Source organism: Arvicanthis niloticus, chromosome 2, assembly GCF_011762505.2.
Source record: "Arvicanthis niloticus isolate mArvNil1 chromosome 2, mArvNil1.pat.X, whole genome shotgun sequence".
Classification (NCBI taxonomy): domain Eukaryota; kingdom Metazoa; phylum Chordata; class Mammalia; order Rodentia; family Muridae; genus Arvicanthis; species Arvicanthis niloticus.
Window position 1 is genome coordinate 79,034,745 of NC_047659.1, and position 22,829 is coordinate 79,057,573.

The following is a 22,829-nucleotide window of genomic DNA, read 5'->3' on the forward strand; positions in this document are numbered from 1 at the left end:
TCCTTTCGTCATCAGCAAAGCCTAGAGCTATGTTAGAAACAGTCTTGTCTCTAACATGAATTTTTCATGTTTCTTATGTTTTTTAATTCTATCGCATACATATTTGAGGAACGGATAATGAACTTTCTAAGCAACAATATAATGTTTCAGTATGTTCTCAGTTTAAATATATAATACGATTTAATATGGTTCAAATTTCTTGAAAATTATGAACTTTTTTTTTAACAGTTATCTTCTCCATGGAAAAGAGAGTGTCCTGAATATGCAAGCTTCTATACTTATGTCCCACCATGCTAAAAGCTGAGTGAGACACTATGGTGTTTCTGAAAGATGTAAAGAAAGAACTGGTAAAAAAAAAAAAAAAAAAAAAAAAAAAAAAAAAAAAAAAAAAGACATTCTGCTGACACTCTAGCTGTCCCCAGCAGCAGCAGCAGCAGCAGCAGCAGCAGCAGCAGCAGCATGGGCTCTTTTCCTAAGGCCTTTATCTCTCTTGTTTAATAGTGCAGAGAAGTCTCAATGATAAAGAACCACTTCCTTACAGCGTGCAGGATTGTCAAATATAGGACAATATTTACTGTTAAATGACCACAGCAAATAAAAACTTGAATGAGCACTGGCAATAAGGACAAACAATGCTTGGCGCTTGCTGTCCATAGGGCCAGTGGATCAATGGCCATTTGACTCAGTCAGATAAACTTCTGATCCATATCAGAAGCCTGTGACTAATACTATTTTCAAGAACTAGAGCATATTCTTTGATAAAACAATTCAAGAAGTTGTATATATAGTGCCACAGAATTTGATGTAGGGTAAGCAAAAGTAATAAAGACTCTTTTTGAGAAACAATGGCTCAAAGGAAGAGGGTAGGGCATAGGAGCCTAATAGTTCTTAAGATTCAATACATTTTGAAGGCTATTTGAATAACTTACTAACATCAGCAGCAGGCAAGGCATATGTTTTACTTGCATTCTGTTTTCAAAAAATATGATAAATATGGAAATCATAAACACAAATGTCACCTGAATAGACTCTTAATACCTCCCTGCCACAGCTATAATTTTTGTCCTTATTGTACAGGCTTGATAGAGCTGGGAAACCCAGGAATTAGAAATACCTTCTGACTGGAGATTCTCCAGAGCTACTGTTGTTGTTGTTGCTGCTGCTGCTGCTGCTGCTGCGTCAGTGATGGTGGCCGTGACATGTCTTTCTATGCATATCTCAGAATGCCATAGAGGTTCAGCAGGGATTATGAACTTCTCCTCTACTCGCTTTTTTAGCACGGTGGGCTTGCATGTCCAGCACCTAGTCAAGAAAGACTTGGATAAGTAGGAAGCAGAAGAGTGTGGCCCCTGCAATCATTACATAGTTTCTCTATCACAGTGATTAATAAGTGACCAGATTCTTAAATAGCAGTTCAAGAATAAAATGATCCTTGCTCTAAGAGTGGTAAGCATAGAAATCCTTTCTCCTTCCTTGAGCTGAAGACTTGGGAATGCTAAGCCTGTGCAGTTTCACTGAGCTACTTATCTAGCTTATCTAGCTACTTATCCTGAACTATTAACTGATCTACCATAAAAGTGATCGTTGGTCAAGAAGAAAGAACACAGATCAGGCCCCATCAGTGGAATGTACTCAGGATCACACTGGAAAAAAGAACATGGGAGGTAAGCTATATATGGGTAAAATCATTTTGGAGAAATGTAATACTTTACTTTAATCCTTCTCGATTGATACCGTACTGTTACTTTCTGTAAACTCCTTGCTGCTGACCTTAGTCAGGGTCAGATTCTATTATTTGAAAACTAAAGGATCCCAATGTAATAAAAAAAAAAGCCTACTTTATTAATCCCTTAACAATTAAATGCCACTTCAGTGGTGGATATTTAATTAATAACACCATCAAGAGGTTGGTACTTATTCATTCATTAATTTCTAAGCACACCTGCCTGGCTCAGAAAGCTAACCTTCTGCAGCAAACAACTATAGCCACTTTATCAGGTTTCACTCCATTGCTGCAAAATAGGCATGATCACAAGAAAGCAGCTGAGGCGGAGAAAGGCAACTTGGTTGGTCACAGATGACCATGGGAGTGCAAAGCTTCTAGAAACATACCCAGAAGTTTTTATTCCCTGGACCAGCCTGGAACTATTAAATCTCATAGAAATACCAGGAAAGATAAGCTACATGAACCAGTGATTGCTAAGCTAAGCAAGCGCTCGGGTGAGTTCAAAAAGCCCTTAGGGCCTGCTGTTTATTTGAAAAACCCAGGGTTGGGACTGGGGTTGGTGGTGAGTGAATGTCAGAAATAGAAGCCTAGCTACACATTAGTTGATGATAGTATCTTAACCAGTCATGCTTGAAGAATTTACATATTAAGGGTGCATAAGTGCATGTGTGTGTGTGTGTGTGTGTGTGTGTGTGCAAGCACATGTATGTTTTTTCTCACTCTTTAGTCCTTTAAAGAAAACCTTCAGGATAAATGTGTGCATGTATACTTGTACACGTCTTAAGTAAAACTTACTTCCTAAACTGTATTGTCAGTAAACCATTGTAATATCCCACATAAAAAGAATTTTGAGATAAAAAGCACATGAAAGCAACTATACAAGTTGAAAAAAAAACCAAATAGTACAGTGCATTGAGCATATTGTTGCTTTATCAAAAATGAAAATATTGAATAATGGAATGAGAATGTGGATTTGTCATTTCTAGTAGTCATCATTCCCTTTTCTGGAACTTATTAGTCAATTTCTCTAAAAGGCTAGAAGGTTCCGAGAAGATATTTTTAATGTAATTGACTGATTATCTTCCACAATCTTCTATTAATGAAGCCCTTAGAAATTTAAAAAAAGAAAAAAAGAAGAAGCGAAGAAAGAAAATATACGTCAGTGATTCTAGCCACTGATATTTTTCAGGATATAATTTTGACCTTGTAGTGTTTTATTACAAAAATTCACATTTTTTTTTAATCTCTCTGTAGGTCTGGTTTCTTAGCCCCTTCTCAGTTTGGTTCTCTCACAGAAGCCAGCATCCTTGATGACAGACATGCCCCTGACTGTTTTTCACAACCACTGGCTGTGTTGTGAGAACTCTTTGGCCTTGCTTTCCTTCATATCTGTCAAAGTGCACGGAGTGTCAAAGGCTGAGAACACAGCCTGTGTCAGGGTGCCCCCAGAGACCCTTCCTAGCATCTCAATAAAACTTCCAGGGAGATCTAGTTTGCACAAAGGATTTCAATAAAAGGATATGCACTTCTTCACCCGTAAGCTGTTCTATTAAATAGCACCTTTAAAAGACCCAGCTAAATACAGAAAACACAGATAATTAGACCTCCGCATTAGTTTTTATCATCCATCGTAACTAAAACTACAAAAACCCAAGCACAAAAAACCATGCTAACTCTTTTCAAAAAATCTCAAACATCATAAAACCTTAGACTTGAAACCCTCTGGTGGCCAAACTCCTTGAGGCCTTTAAGTACTTTAAGCTTTTGCACAGAAAATTTTGTGTGAAGATTCTTCCAGGAATGAGTCTCCCCACTCTCCCCAGCCAAGAAACTATGAGGAACACTATCAAATCTCTTCTCCATGGACTAATTTAGGAGTTGTCTGCTCCTCGCTGTTTGCTGTTTGCTTTTATTTACAATGTTCTGCTGGATTCTAATGTATTCATTCTTTGCCACAGTCAAGTTTTTTTTTGTTTTGTTTTTGTTTTGTTTGTTTGTTTTTAATGTTCTGTTCTGCTATGAGAGCCCTCTGAAGATGCTACATTGTCACCTCTCAGTCCGGTGCTGCTGTTGAACGGAGCAACGCACGTAACTGAGCAAGACACATAGCTCCGTCTTTCCTCGTGTTCCCTGTGCTTTAGGTCTCTCACTGGCATGAAAATCAGGGACCCAGCTCCAATTTTTCCAGCTGTCTCTGCTGCCCTGTGATCTTTCGGTACACATTTTCTAGCCTGTTTAAAAAGGCAAGCTCCTATCCCCCTTCTCTGATTGTGTTTAGGCAGTTTGCCAGTCCAAGACGTGGATTACTATGAACAGAACCACAGACTTTTCTGAAGGAGACTCATTTATGTGCAGTTAGTAGCATAAACCAGGCAAGAAAAAAGGCAGCCGGTCCCTGACTTTGTCCAGCGTCTGGGTAGGTTTTGATTTTACTTAGAGTAAGAACAAAGCAACCACTGACTTTCCCCAAACTCAGACCTTACAGAGTGACTTTTAATGACTTCATGAACCACTAGTCTTCAGACAACTGGAGTTTTTTTTTTTTTTTTTAAATTTTATTTTAGTTCCTCTCCTTCCGTGACATTTTATGATTATACATTATGGTACAGTTCTATTTTTGTTCTTCATGTTTTTCTGAGTTCTTGAAGTCGAGAGGGCATTTTTTTTTCAATAATTTGCCCACCATCAAATGTGTTTTACGGTTTGGGGATAATGTGGAGAGAAGCTTTAAGCTCTGTGCCAATCCCAAACATGGCATTCCCTATGGAGTGAGCCAATTCCATCTCCTGAGTCTGAATAACTTAGAGGAGACGTGATGTCATTGTCTACTTAGAGATAAATGGAAAGGAGTCTGAGTGTAGAATTTTGGAGTGGTCTTTGTAATAATAGTAATTAAAAGGAACATTACCTCATGTATTTAAACTTTTTTTCTGCAAGCCATGTGCTTTTCTCATTTTTGTTCAGTTTTACTCGGAGAGGGTTAGTATTTCTGTTTCATTATTTTTGAAGCGCTGTTTAATGACACTGGTTTAACACTTTCTCACAGTTCACTGCTTCAGTTTTCATCGAATTATAGTTCTTGTTACACTAGACATTTTCATCACCAATTTCCATATGCCTCAAAGCCATGCAAGGACCAGTTTGCCAACAGTGGATTCAGATACCAGATCATAAGAGCACAATTTTTCTCCTTAGATTTTCCTTTCCTTTCTTTCCTTTCTTTTTTCTTTTCTTTCCTTTCAGTTTCTTTAAAAATATGTATTAATTGTCCACTTTCTTTGTGATATTTCCATACATTCATATCGTACTCAGAACGCATTCATTCCCTTAGTCGTCTTTTCTTATCTTTAATCCCTTAACCTTTTCCAGAACAAAACGTTTAGAAATCACAGACTTCCCAAAGCCTTGGTGCCACAGCATCAGATATTTGTTCAAGTAGATTGATTAGTCTGTGTCTTTGGTGAAGGTTTAGCTTACTGCAGACTGGAATTCTGATCCACAAAGATTATGATAAGTTAAGCCTTGGCCATCTATGCTTTCATATTCTTCATATCCCAGCTGTGAAAAAGCAACAGCCATACAATTTACCAAACAAAGTTGCCAGCATCTAAAAAATGTTTCCTAAATTCTGTAGCTTTCCGTGCCGTTGCCTTTGCCAATGAAGTTCTTGCTTTCACGGGAACGACACAGACTAGGGGTGATTGCAGCTCTGAGTTTGCAGATCAGGGTTATAACACCAATTAGTGATACAAATTTATAATAAGTTTGTTGACACCTTCCAACAAATGAACTTCTCTTTTCTTTGAATTGGGATATAACAACAATGGTGATCCAATGGTAAGTAGCAAAATATTAATTCTTTAATTTGTCTTTTCAAATATCACCTATATATCAAGAACAAAGAAACAATAAAAAAAAAAAAAAACAGGGAATCAGTATAATTTGTGCTAACCTGACAACTAAATGCAAATGTTTAGTCTTTCAAATATCAATTCCAGAAACTTAATTATCAGAAGACTACTGAATTCTGGAGAAAGAATATCATAAGAAAATCTCTTTGGCTATCATGTATGTAGTGTCCCAGAATGGAATACAATTCTTGAGTATCTGAACTTAGACCATGCATTGTACTGTCTTTATTTTATTTTTTATTTTATCTTTTGTCTATTAAGATGCTTAATGACATGGGGAAATGCATACAGTATTAACCCAGTGGGAAGAGAAGCTATATAGGGGATGAGATTAATTCATTGTTTTACTTGATATACTTCCATATCAAGTCATATATAATACCTTCATATTAATTTTGTGTGAAAGATTTTCAAGTGGGCTATACAACTATAATTGTCGGGTGTTTCAGGCATTATATAAGCCTTTTTTTTTTAACAGTATTACTTCATTTAACCCTCATAATAACTTTATGGAGCAGGGTCTTTCCACAAAGAAGAAAACAAGGCACAAAGGACTTTGTGGGACTTACCTGAGTTATAGAGGCAGCGCTGGGGTAGACGAGCTAAAATCCTGCTCTGCCCTCAAAATTCCCAACTGTCTTCTGAGTTTGGAAAATACACTTGGCTGGAAATCTATTTAACTAAATGTTCACAGAAGATATATCTGAGTGATGGGATTAATTTTAATCCAGTCCTCTATTGTGTAATCTGTATGTTCTAGTCTTTCTCAGGGTAATTAAGTACTTTAAAAAGGAAAACTAAAGTTGTGTTGTTGTTTTAAGTTCCTTCTGTACTAAGTGCAGAATGTGGATTTTAACGTTGTACTGTGTTGTTACCTAAAACCAAACCAACACAAAACAAAAGCTACTTTCTAGTAAATGTTCCCTTAATTTGATGCAGCTGGTAAAGCCACATGCCTGAGATCTTGGCTTTTCAAGCATTGTCTTAAGGAGAAATCTCACTTTGTTTATCCAGCACTGTGGGGAATCTGGAGGACAAAAGAAATACAAATGGATGTTTCAAAACACACAAATACCAAGAAAGAAGTAAAGTTGGAAAATATAGTTGTCATTGCCTTGGTCCTAAATGTCTCTATTAATTTCCATTTATTTCCTCTTCGAAGTCTGAGCTGCTGAGGAGGAGTGCAGCGACTTAGCTTGAAGCAAGGAGCCCAGCCACTGGATGATTGTTCTTACAATAGATTTTTTAAGACTAACAAGGTTCACATGGAACCACCCCATTATCAAGAGACTGATGTTATTTGTTGCCACTCTGTCTATATTTCAGCCTCTCTGAAAATATATCTGTTTCTTTGAAGACTTCTTTGTGAGTGTGTGTGTGTGTGTGTGTGTGTGTGTGTGTGTAAGCATGTGTGCATGCACACCCACCATACATGTGCAGGTATCTACAGTTTCTAGTCCAGAAGAGGGCACAGGATCCTCTGGAGTTGGAACTATATATAGGTGGTTGGAATCCACCTGACATGGTTAATGAGAACTGAACCTCAGATCCTCTGGAAGAGCAGTATGTACTCTTAGCTGATGAGCCATCTGTGCAGCTCTTTGAAGATTTCAATTAAAAAAAAACCAAGAATCATTTGTTAATAACCCCTTTAGAATTTTTTGTGTAATACTAAACATAAGTGAATTAGTTCTGATAAAATCAGATGTGGGACTCTTATCTATAAAAGTTTTGAAAGGAAAACAGAACTATATTTGCCTCCTGCATTTGTACTTCATAGGTAAAGAGAATAAGTCCAGAAAATCAGTCAAAAATGAATGTACGCCACTGAATGCTTTCAGCTGTGTAAGCTTCAACCAAGGTAGACTTCCAGCATTTTATGCAACTGTTGCATTTAGTGCTGGGGTTCTTCTTAAAATATGGGATTCCGAAAGACATGTATATAATGTAGGGAGGATGGTTAGAATACTCAGGAAGGCTGGGATGAGACTGAATTAGGGAATTAAGGGTAGTAGAAATCTGCCTCTGTGGATGGGGGCCACATGTCTGCAACCTGATTGTCAAGATTCTGGTAAAAGTTTTAAAAATATATTTTTTAAAATGTATTCAAATTTATTGAATGCGTTCCTGCCATCCCATGTCTCATCTTCATAATAATCCTTATGAAAATTGGCATCCCCCTCAAAACAATGGTTGCAGAATCTCTCTGTTGGCCTCAGTGTGCTCACTCTAGCCTCCTGAAATCCACTCTCCACAATGGGAAAAAATGACCTTTACAGAACACTAATGTCATCATGTTCCATTTTTTTTTTCTATTTAAGATCTTTAAACAGTTTCTGGTTGCCCTCAGGATAAAGTCAAACATCTTGAACAAGGGCTCAGCTATGACCTTCAATCGTCTTTAGCTTAGCCCTGCAGTTCTGGCCACCAGCTCTATCAGTTCCAAATCCCTCTCCCAGTGGAAAAAAAAAAAAAAAAAAAAAAAAAAAAAAAAAAAAAAAAAAAAATCACTCTCAGTACCTGGCCACCCCGGCTTCTCTTCTCTGTGATATCTTTATGCTCCACATATGCTTTGAGCTTTGTAAGCTTCAACCAAGGCAAAGCTCAGAAGCATTCCACAGGAAGCCTTCATTTAACCCCCATGAGACCACAGAGAGTTGGTCCCAGGTACACATGGGTTCTGCCCTCGATCAACTGTAGATATAAATATTCAAAAAGCAATTGCATCTACATTGTAGTGCTTTGCTTTTGTCATTGTTCCCCAACAGTATTAACAACAATTTGCATAGTATTTGCATTGTATTAGTTATTTTAAGTAATCTAGAGATAAATATGCTGGAGGATGAGCATGTAATACAGATAATACTTTATATAAAATATACATTTTTTATGAAGGTCTTTGGCATGTTCAGATTATGGGATTCAAGAGGCAAAGAGGTCTGGGAGCCATTATTTGTAGATATTGAGGGACTAGTGTATTTCATAATGTGAGGAAAAGATCCCTACTTTGGGCACAAGTGGATCATCAGCATAGTGTAAGGACTATGTCTAGGACTGGAGAGATGGCTCAGTGGTTAAGAGCACTCGTTGTTCTTGCAAAGAACCTGAGTTTGATTCCCAGTACCCACATGGCAGTTCACAACTGTCTGACTCTAGTTCCGAGGGATCTGATCACTATCCCATCCTCCTTGTGTATTCCATGCATGAGACTTACAGACAGACATGCAGACAAAACACCCGTATGCATTCATATGGTGAATAAGTAAATCATTAAAATGTTTAGAAAAAGAACTGTGTTGGACCCAGAACAAAGCCTCCAAACTATTAGTTGATGGTCCAGCACAATGGTTTGCTGGAGAAAGATGCTGTCACCAAACCTAACCACCTGAATTCAATCCTCTGGCCTCAGCAAGTTATCCCCTGATCACACATGTGTCATGGCATTACACACTCACCTACATACTCATATACCTACTAAGTAAATAAATGTAATAAAAACTTGAAAAATGTAGCAGTTGTGTAACTGAATTATTATGGTAGTGGGGGAAAATTTTAGTTTCTGCTGCTCTCTGAACTTCTTTAGAAGTTGTATCTTCCCTTTTTGTTTTTTTTTTTTGTTTTTTTTTTTTTTGCTGAGAAGGAAAATTATGCTACCTTGTTAAATTGAATTATCCCTTTTGAAAAAACACAAATTGTTATTGTTTGCAGATTACATGGCTTTTCCACATTATTCATCTTTTAAGATTATTTTAGCTCTACTTCTGTGAGAATGTACTCTTCTCCCTGACAAGCCTTTCCCAAGTAGCTCCAAATTCTATAGTCTTTCCAAAATTGGGAACATGGCATGTCATATTGTATATAAAAACTGATAGCAAAAATCATGCAAATCTCTTAGAATGGATATTAAAATTGAAAACATATTAACCCATGTTCAGCATCTTTTAAATTTTCCCGATTGTAGCATTTAGATACAGCTGGGTTGTAGCCTCATATGCACAAGGCTATAGGTTCAATCCTTAGCAACACAAAATAATTATTGCACAGATATTTGTCTAGCTCATTATATGCTCATATAAGCTCATTATAATATTATCAAATTATATTAATAATAAATATATTCACCATTTGTAATAGTAAATGCAGTATGTCTGGTCCATGCTAGACATCACTTACTAAAATGGTAAAAATTAACATTTTGTAAATTGCTAAGATTTTCACATCTTCCTTGCTTGTCATTGTTTCTGCTACCAGCAAAGCTAAGTCAACTTTACCTCTTCTGGTGTACTAATTATAAAACTTTCCAAGAGCTAAAATTTCATCTATTATAATTTGCCTCAAATCTTTCGAAGTCACGTATATTTTTGTTAACCAAAGAGAAGTTTTAAATATAATGAACGCCCAAATTATTCTTACATTTATTTGGAATGTGTCACAAAAAGACATATTCAAGGATAAGATTAATCACATGAGTCCCTTTTGAGACCGAGTCTTGACAAACTGTCTTTGTAAATATTTAGGTATCAACTTTACTCAGGTTTCTTGTCTTTTGGAGTCCTACTGTATTCAAAGAGAAAAGCCTTCAAATGGGACAGACACAGTATAGTCAGTGTTCAGTTTCTCCCTGAGAAAATAATTTTGTAAAACAGTCTAGAGACACTAACAAAAATCCCTTTAAACTGAACTATTTTACCTACATGGAAAGTTCTGATTTGCTCAACGCCAGCTGTATGACGTCACTTCCTTTCTTGCAGCCCTGGCGTGAATTTTTCTTCATTGTTCATTTGACTTTCTCACTGATGTGCTTCTTCATCTATTGATTCATGTGGACATTTAGCAACCATTTCCAAGTGTCTGCGTGTGTACTGTACATATGTGTGGAGGGTAGAGAGAAATATAAGGCATAGTTTGACAACTCTGAGCAGGAGCTACAATAAACACACCCGAAAGTATTTTAAAAAGTGAGACACATGGGAATTCAGGAGTTTAAAAAGGACTTTGTTGGTGAGTATTTATTTTTATTATATCTTAATGGTAGTGCTACAAGCCACTCTCATTTCTAGTAGTGATTCCTCAGATATTGATGGAAAATAATTATAAAAAACTTGAACAGGTTAAAGACAAAAAGAACACAGCTATATTTTTTTTAGTGAGATGTATATAATTTCATTGAAATTATCCAAAGAAATTTAATGATTTTATTTTTTAAGGGGCCATAGGACTAACCTCAGTTTCAGTGTGTTCTGTCCAAGCACCCTTTCTCACAAGAGGCTGAGCACGAGTTCCAGCAAAGCACTGAACTATTAGGGGAAGCATCATTTGTTTCTAAGCTTCTACTCAAAGTTCTGCCAGGGCCCCTCATTTTCTTTCCTAAATGCATTCTGAAGAGATATTTTGCAGGGATTTACAATGGGTATCAGGAAATGGATGTGGTCTGCATCCAATCATTTTAAAAGTAAGCTTTTAGTGTACGTACCTATATTTGTGGATAATATCTCAAAGTGCAAAGTCAAATCCACATACTGAGAATTATTTGAAAAGTGACTTCCTCTTCTTCCTGACTTACTGTTTAAATTCATTTACATTTCTCCGGCTTTTTTGTTTGTTTGTTTGTTTGTTTGGCTTTAACAGACCAATGGAGATAAAAATTACCAACCCACATACAAGTTGGTCATTGCTGGATTATTCATTCAGAAATAATTAACCCAGTATGGTTGATTTCTTCTTGTATTAAAATTTTGTTTTAAATATTATTTTCCTCAGTTTCCCCTACTAAATAAAATGATACAAATTCCCACCAACTTTGTAAAGAACCACACACTTGATTTTTAATCACATATAAATTATCCTTTAAAATGTGCCAGTAAAATAGAACATATTATTATTTACAGTATGTGTGCCTTATTTAGACATATTTAGATCTCAAACCATGTTCAAACTAGTTTAACTGTTTCAACTGACAATTCAATGTAAGGAGGGTAGTGCATAGTGATATTACTTGGATTGATCAAATCGGTCTAATCAGTCTTAAAATTCAAACTATTTACAAAAGAGGAATGTAATGTTAACACTTCTGGGAGACAAAAACAAGTATCTTAAAAGAACATGTTTCTAGTCAGTGTTCATGGTTGGTCTGAAAACCAAAAGATAGCAAAATATGGAATTGCCCCTTCAACTCATCTTTGGCATCCTTTAATGTCAGTGTCACTTGCTGTGATTTGTGCTGGGCAAGGGAAGGCACTGTCCTTTTCCCTCAGCACATCAGGCAAACTCTGACACTCTGGGCATGCTGTACAATGAAAGTACATCAGCAAGCCCATTTCCCCTTCATTTCTGCCTGAGCAGAAGAGATGGGCTACTTAAAATTCAAGTGTCAGGAAAGTCCATTGTAAAAGGGAAATATTTTCAAGCGAATTCCGTTTGATCTTTTTTTTTTTTTTTTCTTTTAAATAAGGGGCTCCTTCAGCCTTTCTCTTCCTTCCTTTCCAGACCTTGGAAACCAATTAGTCTCAGCACAGAGGCCACAGACCAGGTTGAAATGGCTCCTTTTTAATTTTAGGGGATATAATTTCAGCCAGGATGTCTAGTCAGTTGTCACATAGTATACAAAGCGCACGTTTCTCTCTCATGCACATACACTGGTGTTCCCTTCGGAGAATGCAGATTTTTTTTTTTTTTTTTTTTTTTTGAGTCTGACTCCTAGAAAGGAATTAGATCTGGTCGCCATCCAAATCCTCCAGCTCTGACAGTGGCATAACATCACAGGGCCACCTCATCTTTCAGACAGCCGTGCCAACCAAGTTTTCTAAAAAGCCTTCTGTCCCACCATTTCAGTGGCTTTCCGATCCTTACCCCGCCCCCTTTTGCATACAATTCCTAGTGTTCCGCCCCCCTTCCCCGCCAGGTTTCCAAAGTAGTAGAGAAAATTGGAGTAACTTCGATTAAAAAAAAATTTTTTTTTTTTTGAAGAGCACGTCTTTGGGAAAGGGACAATGTGATTCAAAGGGCCGCGGGGTGGAGGTGTGTGTGCGGAAACAATTAAAGCTTTTGCCTGACTTCACCTTCTTATCCTGAACCTGTCTTAATTCTTGAAGGTGAAAAAACACCAGCTGGGTTGGCCTTTTCTTTCTCAGGAACAACATTGCAGAGCCAAAGAAGGGTGTGTGCGCGTCTGGCGCTTTGAGGGGGTTGAGGAGAGGGGAGCCTTGATACCCCATAGGAAAGCCTCAGTTCAGCAGAGTGGAGGGACCCTGGGGTCGCCCCTCTTGGTGAGCTCTTAGTGCCCCAGCCGCTCCTCCTGCCCCTGCAGCGAGTTCTGCGCTTTGGAGCTGTGCCAGGACCTCTGACAGAGCCTGGCAGGTTCATGAGTGGGGGGCGGGGGCTTGGTGTTCTCTTTGCAGAAGACGCCCATCTGGGGGGCTCCCCTATTTTCCTGGCGCTCAGTGGCCCGCCCCCATCTCCCCGACCCCTATCATTTTAACGCTGATCACACACGATGGTGAACTTGCAGCTCAGCTTCCTGCCGCCTGCTTGACCCAGGGAGCACCAGCAGCCTGCGGGCCTCGCCCTCCGCTCTCCCTCCTCTCCTGGAAACCCCGCGGCCTCGGGGCGCGGGTGGGGGGTTCGAGTGGGCCGGAACTACGGCAGGGGCGTGCAGGGCGCGGGGTCCCGGCGGGGAGCTCACAGCGAGCGGCGCCTGGGCGGCCCAGCTTCCTGGAGCTGTGCTCCTTTGACCCCAGTGGCAGTCCCTGTCACTGCACCGCTCGCGCTCCCTTCGCTCGCCGCGCCCTCGCTGCCTCTCCTCGCCCCCTCGCTCGTTCTCTCCCCAGATCGAGGCTGCTCCGGTCCTCTCCACCTCCCCCCGCAGCGACCCCGCGTCCCGCTCGCACCGCGCCCCTGTGCCGCCCTCCCAGGCCCTGGATCGGCGGCGGGGACCTCCGGGGTCGAAGGTTCTGGCCCGCCCGCGCCCCTCGCCCCTGCCGCCCCCAGCGCTGTTCCGAGCCGGCTCTGGTGGCTTGGCGATGGCTCGCCCGCACACCGGGCGCTGAAGGCATCCCGGGGATCCGGAGCGCAGCCCGGGAAAGGTAATCCGCCCGGGGAAGGGAGGCGGAGGGCGGGGGAGGGGGGAGGAGGCGGCCGGTGCCGGGCGCGAGAGGAAGGGAAAAAAAAATGCACACACAAAGCGGAGCCCGGGTGAGAGGTGCCTTGTCAGAGGCGCGTGCGAGGGCGCGGGGGCTGCGGAGCGCGGCGGCCCCGCCGACCCTGAGGTTGGCCGACTGAACACTCGAGGACCCGGGGAGAGCAGATTTGTTTCCCCCCCGAACCCCTCGCAAGCGAGAGCGAATTTCTTTGCGTAGCTGCCCTTCTTCCCACTCCCCATCTCGCCCCCTGTTCTCCCTTCCCCCCCAGCCCTCGGCCACCGACCTCTCGGGGTCCCCACCTCCCTGCCCCCTCCTCCGCCGGGTTTCCCGGGAAGGTGGCGGCGGGGGGTGGGGAGGTTGTCCGCGAAAGCCCGCGGCCAAAGCCCCGGGGCAAAGGATGGGGGTGGGGCCCGGGAGTCTGAGACGTGTTTACTAGAAAGTCCCAGGGTCGTGCGCCGCAGCTGCCCCGGCCTAGGCCCGGGTGCATTGTGTTGGCCCGAGCTCCGTGCGCCCGCGGCGGCCCCGGGCCAGGTGCAGTGGCCGGACGGCTCGCTGCAGCTTTGTGCTCCGGCCGCCCGCGCGCGCAGCGCTCCAGCGCGGAGCTCTCCGCCGGCCCCCGCGCCCGGACCTTACTCTCGGGTCTCGGCGATCACTGCCTGCCGAGCGAGAGGGCTGGGAGGCGGGGTACGGCGGCGTGGAAAAGTAACCGTGGCCGCCCAGTTTCTTTTCTACCTAAGCAGTAGTTGTGTGGGTTCCCTTCTCCCCCCCCCCACCTCCCCTATTTACATTTACATGTGGTAGGATTGTCTTTTAAAATCTTTTGAATTTCGGGCTTTTGCGGCCTAGGATGTGAAGGGAGCATTTTTTTACCTAGAGGTTCGAGAGGGCATTGAAATCCCCCAGCAAGCAAAGAGCACGGAAAGATGAGCAGTGGGGTTTGATTTATAGCGCACCCCCCAACACACCCGGAATTAAGAGTGAATGCGGGTCATGAAAATTGTGTAATTGATTTGTGATGGTAAAGACACTAACAGGTCAGGGTGGGGGAAACAAACACAACTTTAACTGGAAGGGAAAGACTTCCAAAGAGAGGGCAAGGCGGTGGCCTCCACATCCCCCTCCAGCCCGATCGCTGGCTGAATCCCTTCCTTTCCCAGCCGTTCCCGGGGAGGCGCCTGGCAGCTCTGGGACTCAGAGCGAGGAGGAGGCTGCTCAGGGTGCGGACTTGGGCTCCTGTCTGTATGCTCGGAGATGCCAGTGCGCTTCGGAGGCTTTCGTCCCAGACCAGGGGTTAAGATGCCCCACCGAGGATGGCAGCGACGTCAGAGCCCGTTTTCTACGGCGGTCTTCAGTCGGTGCCCCGCTGGGAGAGAGGAAGGTGGGGGGCAATGCTTAGCTGACCCTGGGGGAGCAAGTCTAGTGTCCTTAGTGCTGCTTTTATTGCCGGCGGTGGCGGTGCCCACCGGGTACTCAGCGCCTACGGAATGAAGAGGGGAGTTGTGGCCAGGACCAGGCAATGAGAGCTGTTGACAGAGCAGGGCATGTGTGCGTGTGCGTGCGTATTTGTGTGTGTGTGTGTGTGTGTGTGTAGTAGCTGCAGCCCCCCACCCCATCTGCCCACCCAACATTTAAAACAAACAAACCAATCCAAAGTAGAGAATTCTGCGCCCCCCCTCGCCCCACCATATATAGACCCCACGCTTTGTCAGAGGCTCAGGAGAAAAGTCGTGCCCTCCCTCTCCGAAAGAATGTGCCAGCTGGGTGTCAGCAGTACTGGAGACAAGTTCAGGTGTAAGTGTGAAGGGAAGGGAGGGAGCTTAGTGGATAGAGGCACGTGGAACTTTGTTAGCATCTCCAGAAAAATAAAGAAGCGGTGCAACCACGGGGAAAGCATGTGGGCATCGCATCCCGTACGGGGATGAGTAACTGGAAATGGGCATAAAAGAGTAGGGGCGTGAGTTAAGAAGGTTCTCCATTCGCGAGGCAGAGGGAAGAGAGAATGAAATTTGGCGGGGTTGGACCGGGAGCCAGCTCCAAAGTCCTTCCACCCAATAAGTGAGGCGGCTATCTCCCTGACTCAAGGAAAGCGAAATCCGGGGCTCATTTCTCCCGGGTTTGACTTAGGCAGCCGCGAATACAGAGGTCAGAAACTGTTGCTTTGAAAGTTTAGGTAAATCGGACTCCTGGTGTCTTGGAGGTGGAGACAGTTATTTAAGCCTTCAGTTTTTAATCCTCTCCTTGCCAGCAGACTTTAAGAGGTTTTCCAAGTGGGTTCCTGGAAAAGAATATTTCCAGTCCTGCAGCTTAAGGGACAGAAGTGACTGCTGTCTAGGAAATGCTCAATGTGCTCACGTGGGTTTTTTTTTTTTTTTTTTTTTTTTTTAAACAGAAACTCTAACACCAGCGTGAATGCTTGCTTGGCAGTGATAGTCCTGTTTAGATTTTTCTTTAGGCATTTTGGCATCTTGTACTGGGTGCCTTTGTTTGTGGATAAAATGCATTGAAGTATAAAATTAAAAGAAGAAAGCTGCTCCCTTTAACTGTTGTGAGAGAGGATGTGTTTTTTTTGGGGGGGGGGAGGTGTTACAGCTTGACTATTTGAAACAGGGTGATGCAGCTTCTTCGAAGGTTAAAGTGGGGTCCTTGCATCTTTCAAGCTTTCCCCCAGATCTCATGTAAAGTGATGTGGCTTAGCTTATGGTTTTGTCACAGAACGCCTTCCTCCATCCCCCAGTCCTCCCAATCACACACACACACACACACACACACACACACACACACACACCAATTATGTTCATTTTGAGGCATGGATGGAATTGAACATAGAATTTTTAAAAATAAGCCTTTTCTTGACTTGTCTGTAAAGGTGCTGTGAAAGTTTTGAAGCTCTCTGCCTCAGTCTGACATTTCCTTCAAAGGACTCCAGATTAAAGAAGATAGCCCCGGCAGGTGCACTGTTTCGATAAAACGTTTGAAAGGGAACAAGGCAAAGATGAATTCAAATGAGGTGCCAGCCACCCATTTAGCCCTTCAGAATCACAGGGCTCTGGGTTTGCTGATGGAGGGAGATTGTTTGCCTTGCTTGGGGCAGAGGGGCAAAGAGGCATAGGTGTTTCCTGACAGAAAATGAAAATCTGTAGGGTGACTTTAGGATAGTCTGGACTATTTAGAAGTGGGAATCCAGCATCTAAGTCTACCTCTTTTTGGCTTCTGTCAGGACAGCTTGAGAGGGTCTCCCTCCAGCCACTTCAAATCACTTTAAATACTCTACGCCTATTTTATTTCTGGCCCACACTCTTAGTTTAATTAGTAAGTTTTCTCCCCAAACATTAAATTCTTTCTGGCAAGGGGTATGGATACTTACTCTGAGGTCACTGGGGTCTAGACCTGAATTTGATTTTCTGTTGCTTCTGAAATATTCTGTATCTCACACAATAGACATTGATGGAAGGAAAATAAGAATCGCCAAGTAATTTTTTATACCACTCTCTAATTTATGCAAACACTAAGTCCTCGTATTCTGAAAATGCGTATTTCCCTTCTCTGTGCTTTGATGGCTAACATTCTTTTTAATGACAGTCATTTCTGTAACAGGAAGATGTCTTCATTTGTGTTTACTTTTCAGTACCACGCAATTACGAAGCTCCGTGCTCCAGTTGTGTCTCGGTACTTTGTGTCTCAAAAGAGAATTACAGCACTCAGAACAGGACTGCAATTTGAAGCAGGTGTTGTGTTTTACTGTTATGCAAAATAACAGTAAAATATAATTGTGTAGGAAATTAAAGAAACAGCTGCAAACTTAGTATGAAAACTGCTACATTATGATTCGTAAGCAGTTCTTTACAGATAGCTTATATCAGAGGAGCAGGGCAAGATTTGACTTAACTAAGCCTACTAGCCTGATTGCCTATCAGCTAGTGCTTGAGGGAGCCATACCTCCCATGAGGGCAGGGAGAAGCACAAGGGAACCCAAGGCAATGTTGTGTTAAAAGTGTCAGGACACCAGGGGCTCCTCTCTTGGCTATAGGGATGTTCTAGGAACCAAGACCAGGTGAGTGTAACCTAGTTTGCTTGACTGATGTGAAGAAAGCAATCCTTGGAGTAAAACATTGTTGAATTTCTTAGCCCAGCTAGCATGTGGAGGGCTACAGGAGCCCTGGGTCACAAAATAATAAAGCCAATAGCCGATTATGGCAGGCCATCTATCTGTCTTTTGTTCTGATATTTTAAAGTGTTTCATGCCAAATTTCAATCTAATCTTATTATTCTAAATATTTCTTTTTCTTTTTTTTCTTTTTTTTTTTGAGATAACAGCTAAGATATCTGGAGCTTAATGGTATACATGGCAAATGAATTCTGATTCAGGGTTTTGAGAAAAATGCAGGTTAGCCAAGGGTTAGCCAAGGAGTGTGTGATGCCTCCTGCTTCTTTCAGTTGATCACCATTTGCAGCAGCTTCCATGCAAGGGCTTGCATCCCTCTGAATATCTGCCATAAAAAAAAATAAAAGACATTTTCATTTCTGTACTCCGCATGACGACCAATACATTGACACTTATAAAAAGAACGAGAATTGCTGAAATTTCTTAAGAAAAGGTGACTATCTAGTAAGAATGACAGCACCAAGAATGGGGGCCAAGATGTGATGCCTGCCCTCCCTAAATGCATCCTTAAGTGGGGAAGAGGAGCGCCAGGGTTAGAAAGTAACTAACCGATCCTATGTTCATCTGGCTTTCTGTTGAGTCTCTAGAGTATTGAGAGAAAGTGCACCATAGTTAGCAAGAAGTTTTTGCTTTCCCGTCAAGTTCTTGGCCAGAGGGAAGTTTGTGTGTATGTATACAAGGCATAGTGTATTAGGAAAGTGTCTGCAAGACAAACAAACTCACATGTAACATGTGAGTCCTGTGCATTTTATATTATACTTGGTTATCTGTTAATAAGCACAGACCCTTGAGCTTGCATTTGTCATGGTGCCCTGGTGTTCTGTGGGTCATCCAAGCATCAAGATTGCAAGAGATTGTATAATGTGATACCAATTTTGTACAAACCAAATATTTCAATTAGCAGGGAGGGCTTGGAAGAGTCTTCAAGCACAAACCATTTATAGCTAGACACCATGGCAACTGTGGATTCGGTCCTTCTGCAATTCACGTTAAGTGCCATAATTACAATTAGAGAGGAATTCTTAGTTTGAACTCCACTGAGACATTTCACTAGCATCTAGTGATACCATAGAGAGTGTAACGTCCACTCTGGAGGACATGCAAGAAAGAGTAGGCAACAGTTATGTTCACGAGGAAATAATAGCCATTCAGATTTTTTTTCTGAGCCAATTTTATATATAGGTTCCAAATTCAATGTGTTTTAGAACCGTCTTCATTGTTCTTATTTTTTAAAATTTATATACACACATACACATATGTATGTTTTTTTTTTCTTCTAGAACGCACAGTGGTATTGATGAGTAGATCCTTGGATTCAGAGGTTGGCTGAAACACATCATGCCTGCTTCCAGCTTTTGCTCCGGAGAGTTGTGAATTGCTAATGCCTATAGGGAGGAAGGATGGCACATGGGATTCCTTCTCAAGGCAAAGTTACCATAACGGTGGATGAGTATAGCTCAAACCCCACCCAGGCATTCACACACTACAACATCAACCAGAGCAGATTCCAGCCGCCACATGTACATATGTAAGTATTTCTCATGAATGTACAAAAGAAAAAAAATTAGCAATCAAGAAAAGCAAACTGAAAGAAAACTTATTCCTTCAACATTCTGCTAGGGAGAGTGGAAGTCAATGATTTCCAAAACAGATGGGTATTTGCGGTTTCACATACAGGCCAGGAGAAACCCCTTGCTTGCATCTGCATAACTAGTCACAGTTTTTACAGCACAGCCAATCTCAAAAGGACATTAGGTCTTCAGAGCCTCTGATGGGTTATGATAAGTTGCCCACATTTTGTAGCTAAGAATAGAGAGTTAAGGTATTTTCCTGATGGCATACAGTGAATTTTGGCAGTGAAATTTCACCCTTAGTTCAGTTTGCTTTACCATGTATTGTTTACTTCCGTGATAAAATATCTCTTTAAATTTTCTCTAATGGTTTCTTTCACTTCATTCCACTAAGGCTTATATTCAGCTGGGTAAATAGGTCTCATTGGAACTAATTGTCCAGCTACTGCTAAATCCATTGCTTTGCCTGTTGCTAGTGAAACTCGGACTGCATTATGCAAGACTTGAACAATACGGTGAACAAAGGGTTAAGGGTTAAGGGAGAGAGTGGAACAGTGGGTCTCCAGAACTTTACTTCTCTTTCACTCTTTGATACTGAGTGGTACAAGTCAGGCCTTAAGCTATTTAAGGCGATAAACATATAGGAGAAACTCAGAAGCAAGCAGCACCTGGTTACACACAGCAACTTTTGATTGGTCCTCTGCAGCAGAAGTGCCAGGCTGTCAATGGGAGGGGACAGAAGGTCGGCATGTCTCTTGTTTATTCAAGGCCTGGTGCCCGTTCTTTATGAGCCCCCTTCTGATGTCTAACACATCTTTCATGGCAGGACTGAATTTCTGTGAACACCATTGTGTAGTCAAGAGGGAAACGGTGGTTAAGATTGTGTTGGCTGCTTTTACTCCTGGTGGAATTGAACTCAGGGCACGCACAAGTCGCAAGTCTTTCTTCCAGTAATTGTTTTATGTGGTCATTAAAAAAATAGTAGCCCCCACCACCTAAACACACACACACACACACACACACAGAGAGAGAGATAGACACACAGACACACAAATACACAGACACACAGAAACACACACAGAGTCAGACAGACACATACACACAGACACACAGGCACACAGATACACAGACACACACAGAAACACACACAGAGAGTCAGACAGACAGACAGACACCCCCCCCCCACACACACACACACTTACACACTCTTATTCAGAAACCTTAACCAAACATAATTTCCTCGATTGTTTGGCTATTAGTGTGAATAGCAGGGTAGTGTTTTGTAGGTTATGGGAAGCCTCTTAAAGGCACTGTGATGAGATTTATGCAGAGTGGGAAAACCAAAACAGTAGGCTTGAGGGAAAGAAAAAACAAACAAACAAAACAAACACCACCACCACCATCACCAAAATACCACCACCACCAACAACAAAAAACCAAAAAGAAAAAGAACAAAAACATCTTTGCAAATGGTTGGTTTCTAAGAACTTCGTGCTGGCTGTGTAGGAGAATGTGCTGGTGATTATGAGGGACTTCTGACAGAGTAAGACAGAGGTTTGTAGGTGATGTGTTCGCTCTTTGTTAAGATGGTAGTTTTTCTGAACAATAAACACATACTTGTTTTAAATAGTCCTTTTATTGTTTCCAGTTATTCCCTTTTCTTCAGGTATGTTATAAATTTGTTATGGCACAGTTTAGGATCCCTTTGGCTTGCTTTGGAAGGCTGATATTTGTATTAAAGAATCTCAGAGAACTCTGTGGATCCTGTTTTGTGTGAGGCGGAGTGAATGATGCTCTCTCCAGATTCCTTGGGACATGACTGGAGGGCTCAGCCATTGCTCAGCTCTGAAGACATCCTCTTATTTGGTCTTGACCACAGGAGTCCACTGGTGAACTTTGACTGCTTAGATACAGCTTTTAAATCAGCTTAGAGCTGATCTTAGATCTACCCATGAAAACTTTGAAGGGTAAATCTCAGTATCTCTCTGTCTCTGTCTCTGTCTCTGTCTCTGTCTCTCTCTCTCTCTCTCTCTCTCTCTCTCTCTCTCTCTCTCTGAGGAGGGGGACAAAAACCAAACCTCCCAACAACAACCAAAAAGAGGTTTGTCATGGCAAGCTGGACAGCTGTGGATCCTGTCACTGGATTCCAGCCTGGGAACGCAGGCTCCTCCCCAGTGGCTCTGGTGTGGCCTTTTCTTTTATTACCCTTGGCTTCCTCTCACCTGAGAGCACCTTGGGCCCTCCTGTCTCTTCCTTTGAGTTAGCTGGTTTCTGCAACAGTGACACCTTGCTACTCTGATTAGCATTTGCTCTGAGCTAGTTTAGTTTTCTGCACTCACAGGAAGCCTCTTGTCCTCTGCCTTGTGACTCCTTTCCCAGTATGGGACAGTTGCATCCATTCCACATGACACCCTAGGTACTTGTCTTTTATTTCTAACCTCTATTATTATTTGTCTGTCTGTCTGTCTGTCTGTCTGTCTTCCATTTATTATCTTTTGCTCTCTGTGTCTGGCATCAGTGATTCATCTTTACTTCCCTATCATCTTCCTACCCAACTATCATCTATTATATTTTATCTATTTATTTTTATTATTTAATTAATTTTGTTATTCATTATTAAGAAATATCTACTTATATATCTATATATTTATATAAAATTGTAATAAGTTTATTCATCAGTATCTATCACTTACCTATCATGTTAGTATTTTCTATCTATATTATTTTTCTTTCTATATTAACTATTACTACTTTTTCTGTCAATCATCTTATCACCATCTGTCTATCTTCTGTCTACCTACCTACCTGTCTTCCTGTCTGTCTGATGTAGTGATTGATTCAAAATATTTAATTATGTCTTGGTAGGAGAAACCAGGGTCATTCTGGGAGTGTGAAGGTATGCTTGCTTTGATGGGGATGTGACTCCCCGTGGCCTCATCCTTACCTGCTTATCTAAGGGCCTGCTGTTGCTTTGTGACTTGATGGCCTACCTCATGACAGACCTGGTAGGCTGTAGGCACTTGGGCATCTTCCTTGACTACAATCATGTTCTATTTTGGGTGCATTAAAAACATGACCCTTTGTCTAGACACTGAAAGTGACTGGAAAGTATTGGTGAGATATTGAACCTAAAAGTTCTCCTGATTTTGGAAAAATTCCAACATGTTGTGGCAGAGTTTTGGTTTATTTCTAGAGCTAGCTTGCCTTTCCCACTTGAAGCATTTACATATTTATTTGGCTCTGGATCCTTCAAGCATTCACTTTCCTTTCTCACTCCCATCCAAGGTCTGTGAAGACCCCTGGTAGATAAGAGTGCCCTTG

General features: G+C 41.7%; 1 protein-coding gene across 6 annotated transcripts in view; it reads left to right on the plus strand.

The window, feature by feature from the left end:
- Window positions 1-5,444: 5,444 nt before the first annotated feature.
- The window catches only part of Mpped2 (metallophosphoesterase domain containing 2), a 183,699-nt gene continuing 166,314 nt past the window's right edge, over window positions 5,445-22,829 (plus strand). The window contains exons 1-2 of one of the 6 annotated variants that reach the window (XM_076929399.1): window positions 5,445-5,563; window positions 19,218-19,465. In XM_076929399.1, the coding sequence (XP_076785514.1) occupies window positions 19,338-19,465 (128 nt within the window). In that variant the 5' untranslated portion in view covers window positions 5,445-5,563; window positions 19,218-19,337. Of the gene's footprint in view, window positions 5,564-12,959; window positions 13,719-14,558; window positions 15,154-15,444; window positions 15,567-19,217; window positions 19,466-22,829 lie in introns of those variants that run through there. The other 5 variants (XM_034496817.2, XM_076929398.1, XM_034496818.2 and 2 more) reach the window with 5 other exon arrangements.